Below are 6254 nucleotides of genomic sequence, written 5' to 3' on the forward strand. Positions count from 1 at the left end.
TTCGTTTTCCTTCATTTTTATTTGCAAAACCCTAATTCCATGATGATTTGTAACAGAAAAGGAGGTGGCGACGTTCGTCGTCGTAAGAGATTATGGTTTCGCGAAGGATTAGGTTAGATTAACCAGAGTTGGCGACGATTTCGGTGGCCGGCGAGCAGTGAAAGAAGAAGCAGAAGAACAGCGGGAGAGATGATGCCGCCACCGTCGCGAGATCTCCGAATTCGAAGAAAATCACAGATGGAGGTTCGCTAAGCGTGAAGATTGAGAGCCACCGATCTGTTGAGATCTCGTAGCCTGATCGAGCCGAAGCCAAATAATGTCGGCGAGGCCGGAGCATACAGAATCAGGGAGCGGAGCGGCGAAAGAAAGAGAGGAAGAAGTCGTCGACTCCTCGCCGCCGCCGTCGTTGCCATCAAATTCCGATCGATGTTGGCAGATCAAGTTGTTCCACGCCAGAATTAAATGTGGTGATGGTTTCTTCTAAAGTACTCTGCTCCTCCGATCCGCTCTGCTTATGCGGTTGTTCCTTCGGTGTTGCTGGTGGTCGTCATTGGCGTTGCTCTTGTTGTCGCCGCCTCCTGACTCTACGTTGTTGCTTAGTTTTTTTTAGTTGAGAATAATTATGTTTTAGTTAACAATAATTACCTTTTAGTTAATTTCGTGTTAGTTATGTTGAATTTTGTTTTAGTTAAGAAAAAATCCATTTTAGTTAAGAAATAAAAATTTTTAGTTATATTTTTGTATTTATGTCAAATTTTATTTTAGTTATGATTTTGTTATATTTAGTTAAGAATAAATTTGTTTTAGTTAAGAATTAATTTGTTTTAGTTAAGAGTGTTTTAGTTTATTTAATATTTTCTGAGTTTTAGTAAAAATTCTTTTGATTTTAGTTACGATTTTCTTGATTTTAGTTTTTTTTTTTTTTAAGGATTCTTGGTTTTAGTTAGTAGTTTTTTATTTTTAGTTATGTATTTACGAGTTTTAGTTAAGGTACATTTTTTTAAGCATGAAATCAATTAGTTAAGCAATATAATGACTTAGTTAACAAATGTAATTAATTAGTTAAGCACTGGAAATAATAAGTTTACATATATAAAGAACGTATTTGTTAAGTCTGAAATTCAATTAGTTAAGTATTGAAATTAATTAGTCAAGTAATGAAATCAATTAGTTAATCAATAAAATCAATTATTTAAGTATTTGGATCAATTAGTTAAGCATTGAAACCAATTAGTTAACCACTGGAACTAATTAGTTTGCATTGGAACCAATAAGTTTGCAGGTATAAAGAAAGTATTTGTTAAGTCTGAAATTCAATTAGTTAAGTTATTGAACCAATTAGTTAAGCCTGAATTTTAGTTATGATATTTTGAGTTTAAGTTACGTATTTCCGAGTTTCAGACAACGAATTTTATAGCTTTAATTAAGATCCAAAAATGAAACCAATTAATTAAGATATGGAACCAATTAGTTAATAAATGGAATCAATTAGTTAAGCAATAAAACTAATTAGTTAAACACTGAAACTAATAAGTTTACAAGTATAAAGAAAATATTTGTTGAGGGTGAAATTCAATTAGTTATGCATTGGAACTAATTAGTTAAATAATGAAAGCAATTAGTTAAACATTGTGACGAGTTAGTTAAATAATAAAACTAATAAGTTTACATATATAAAGAAATTTTTGTTAAGCGTAAAATTTAATTAGTTAAGTAATTGAACTAATTAGTTAAGCAATGAAACCAATTAGTTAAGCACTGAAACCAAGTAGTTAATCAATATAACCAATTAGTTAAGCAATAGAACCATTTAGTTAACCACTGTAACCAATTAGTTAAGAATTAAAACCAACTAGTTAAGCATTGAAACCAATAAGTTTAAAGATATAAAGTATTTGTTAACCCTGTCATTCAATTAGTTAAGCAATGGAACAAATTAGTTAAACAACAGAACGATTTAGTTAAGCAGTGGAACCAATTAGTTAAGCAATTGAATCAGTTAGTTAAGTCAGAAATTCAATTAGTTAAGCAATGAAATCAATTAGTCAAACAATAGAACCAGTTAGTTAAGCAACAAAACGATTTAGTTAAAGCAATGAAATCAATTAGTTAAGCCTGAAATTCAATTAGTTAAGCAAGTTAAGCAATGAAACCAATTAGTTAAGCAATGAAATCAATTAGTTAAGCCTGCAATTCAATTAGTTAAACATAAAATTCAATTAGTTAAACTATGAAAACAATTAGTTAAGCCTGAAATCCAATTAGTTAATAATGAAATTTCATTAGTTAAACCTGAAATTCAATTAGTTAAGCTATGAAACCAATTAGTTAAACAATGGAACGAATTAGTTAAAGCAATAAAACCAATTAGTTAAGTAATGAAATCAATTAATTAAGCATAAAATTCAATTAGTTAAGCAATGAAAACAATTAGTTAAGCAATTGAACCAATTAATTAAGCACTGAAATTACTTAATTAATTAAGCACCAATTAGTTAAGAAATATAACCAATAAGTTTACAAATATAAAGAAATTATTTGTTAAGCCTGAAATTCAATAAGTTAAGCAATGAAACCAATTAGTTAAACAATAAAACCAATTAGTTAAACACTGGAACTAATTAGTAAAACAATGGAACCAATAAGTTCACAGATATAAAGACATTATCTGTTAAGCCTGAAATTCAATTAGTTAAGCCGGAAATTCAATTAGTTAAGTAATGAAACCAGTTAGTTAAAACAATGAAATCATTGCTTAACTAAAACAATTTTCATCATAAATAAATTAATTACTTTTAACTAAAACAAAATTATTCTTAACTATAACAAAAAAAATTTCACTAAAACAACCGTTGTCATAAATGAAGAAAATATAACTAAACCATCATTTTTCATAACTAAATACAACATGAGTTTAACTAAAGCCTCAATTCACGGCTTAAAAACAACACTAATATAAATGGAGCAAATATAACTAAAACATAGAATTTCATAACTAAATACAACATTTGTTCAACTAAAGAGTCTAAGAAAGTATAAATCAGAATATTGCAAATGGATTTGATAGTGATTCATTTCATTCACATTGCTTTCTCGTGTATATGTCCTTATCATTTGCAATAACCAAATCAAAGTTTAAATTCCAGATTTGATGAATAACAACTTCAAAATCAAATCAGAAGAGGGAGAAGACTGAAGAGGAACGTTGAACATTATCAATAATAACAACGATTAACACAAGCAATAGGAGGTTGCGACACAATGGCCACCACCGACCACCAGTCGCCCTCTGCACAGTTGCTCCTCCGCTACCATTAACAATAGCAGCGACCCCAAGCCACAGCTAGGTAAAACGCCGCCTCTGCTTCCCGCGACCACCAGACACCAACACACCCAAACACCAGCATCCTAATCGCTCTACACCACTACCAACACACCCAAACACCACACCATCTCCCTCGCCAATCAAACACAACAACCATACCCAACTTCCAATCAACCCTCCTCGCAAAACACCAATCACACCAGCATCGAATTTAGAGCACCTTTCAAGAACAACTCATGGACCGCAGTAGAAGGTTGACGAATTTGCTGAATTCGTCAACCTCGACCACCAGCCATAATCAATCTCGAAGTTTTCATGTGGATACGACGGTGAAAGATCCATGGAAACTTGAAAACCTCAAGGCGGAATCCATGGTTGCGCATCCATGGTCGGCGGAGACTACGAGGCTGAGAGGATCGAGGAGAGATCGAGGAAGGAGAAGAGAGAATGAAGGTGGCTAGGGTTTTGTAGGGACGGCGACGAGGAGGTACCGGTGAGGTGCCTGAGTTTTGGAGGAGAGAGGGGGCTGAGATCCAGAGATTTTTGGCGGAGAGAGAAATAGGTTAAGAAGAGAGAAGGGGAAAGTGAGAACCCGGTAAACAAAAAAATCGTTTTATACCGCGCGTGAGACCACGCGCGCGTGGTTGTCTCACCCGGTCTTTCCTACACGCGCCTGTAAGGCGGTCCTACCGAAAAGTAGCTGAAAAGAAAATCGGCCAAAGGTTGAATTAATATTACCAAATTTTCCTTCATATTAAGGGTGTACACTAGAAGATTCATTCATGCTAAAAAGTTTTTGTAGGCATACATACACTGTTATGGAAAACTATATAATGGTGTTGATTACCGGGAAAATGGTTATACCTTCGGGTAAGAGTTGATTTGTCGCCATTGATTCCTCTATCATTAATCTTATCGTCTACGACGACGACAGTAACAATTAGTTGAAGAATATGATTGCCTAATGTCGATGACTTGATGATTATCAAGATAATTGCTAAATGAAATTTGCGAGTGCGAGGAGACTCTTGATCAAAATAAGGGAAGGAGTGTTAAAAAGTTCGATATATATGCTTGTTTTGGTTATACGTCAAATAGGCATTTTAATGGGTTTTAATTAACATAAATCTTGGCCGTCAATCAAAATTCAAGGGTTAAGGATGAAAGTTCTCATTAAAAGAGGGGTTCTCATTATAAGAGGGGTTCTCATATATATATGATCGATATTGCACATGAATAATTATGCTCAAGATAAATATATAACACCACCAGATGAGGAGCTAGCAAACCTATATTACATGCAAAATATATACAATGTTACGATCAAGAAGAAAAATATTCTTGAATATATGTTTAGGGATTTAATTTATTGTTATATTTGGGATTTAAAATGTAAAGTGTTATATATACTTTTATGTCCATAATATAAACATATGATGTCACATTAATACATTTTTTCCCTAATACATTGTGTGATTTGTTTATTTTAACATGTTATTAATTTTCATAATCATGTTATTTCTTGTCATTATCATATTTCTTTTAAAGTTTTTATATTATGTTGCTTTATCGTATATTTGAAAAACACGTTAATAGATTTATGGTCATTAACTTTTAATATGTTAAATAAATTAAAATGTACATTTTTTATATACTAAAATCGGTTAACAAGTTTATTCCATTTTTTAAAATTATTATTCTGAAAATGACACTTTATTCCATTAATTCAAATTTTCTATAAATTTTGTGAAATATATTTATATAAGTTTCTTAAAATTTAGAGATAAGTACTTTTAAACCTATGTTATTTTTCTATAGACTTATGTTATATTTTCTATAAATATATGTTATTTTTTACAAAACTAATGTTATTTTTAAAAAAAATACAAAGAATATTATTTTGACGTGCGAGAGTAGCACGAAAAAGGTAATGTCGGGTGTATGTAAAAATTTGCGTTCATACACGATAAATTACATAATCTACCAACCGTCAACGGCAATTCCATGGGAATGTATTTGTACTCCTCTTTGGAATTGCTGTCATGATTTCCTAGCTATATCTACAACTAGAAGCATTAGAAAGATAACAAGCTCAAATATCGCCTCTAATCCCTTAATTACCTTACAATTAATTAAGCTTAAGTAATGTATGAGATTCTCTCTCTAATTATGTAGAAATAAAAGATCAAACAACAAATTCCTCAAAGAGTTTCCTCATATCAAACTTTCCATGGTTAGTCCCCACGGCATTAACCACTTCTTGAAAAGTCGAAACACTACACGGGACGATAAGCCCGTTCTTTTGCTCAAACCCAAACTCTTCATACGCCTTCTCTAGTAAAATCTTGAAGAGGGGATGAGAAAGAAAGCTCGTTGGGACAAGAAATCTTTCCCTCCCTTGTCCAACATACACCGCGAAGAACCCTGTTGGGATCTTCGTGGGGGTTAATAATTCTTCCTCTAACAACCCTCTGACTAGCAAAGATTGCCGGTGTGAATGCTCGTTGATCACGGTCTTCTTCGTTTTCTTGGATGATGAATTAGTGAAAGATTTAACTCTAATATTCTTCAACATGATTACTAAATAATATTCTAAGTAGATCATGCGAGAGAGGAATAGGTTAAGGAAGAGAGGAAAAAGGAGATGTATTTATATTTGTAATTGGAAAGTGGGGAATCGAGGGGGAATGTATGTCTTTGTTGACTTAAAACAACAGAAAGATAGGAAATATTATCAATCAATCATTGTGCACATAATAATTATGTTCTTTGTTTGTTTGTTTTTAGCACATTAGTTTTATTGACTTCTTGCACAATTTCATTCATGTACTTTTTCTTTAGGTTTTTCTATTTATATGAAAAATTAGTTGAATTTCACGATATGATTTGAACTTTGATTGAAAGTGGTTTTAATGGTTCAGAGTATAAA

At 32.1% G+C, this 6254-nt stretch overlaps 1 protein-coding gene across 1 annotated transcript; it reads right to left on the bottom strand.

Annotated features, from left to right (window-relative positions):
* Window positions 1-5510: 5510 nt before the first annotated feature.
* LOC130471599 (protein SMALL AUXIN UP-REGULATED RNA 12) lies at window positions 5511-5900 on the bottom strand. Its single transcript, XM_056841822.1, has one exon. It carries the CDS (start codon window positions 5898-5900, stop codon window positions 5511-5513), a length of 390 nt encoding a protein of 129 aa, XP_056697800.1.
* Window positions 5901-6254: the final 354 nt, after the last annotated feature.

Source organism: Spinacia oleracea, chromosome 4 (assembly GCF_020520425.1).
Source record: "Spinacia oleracea cultivar Varoflay chromosome 4, BTI_SOV_V1, whole genome shotgun sequence".
NCBI classification, from domain to species: domain Eukaryota; kingdom Viridiplantae; phylum Streptophyta; class Magnoliopsida; order Caryophyllales; family Amaranthaceae; genus Spinacia; species Spinacia oleracea.

What these genes read in the sequence shown, in the direction of transcription:
- LOC130471599 (XM_056841822.1), bottom strand. Translation starts at nt 5,900, where the DNA reads ATGTTGAAGAATATTAGAGTTAAATCTTTCACTAATTCATCATCCAAG.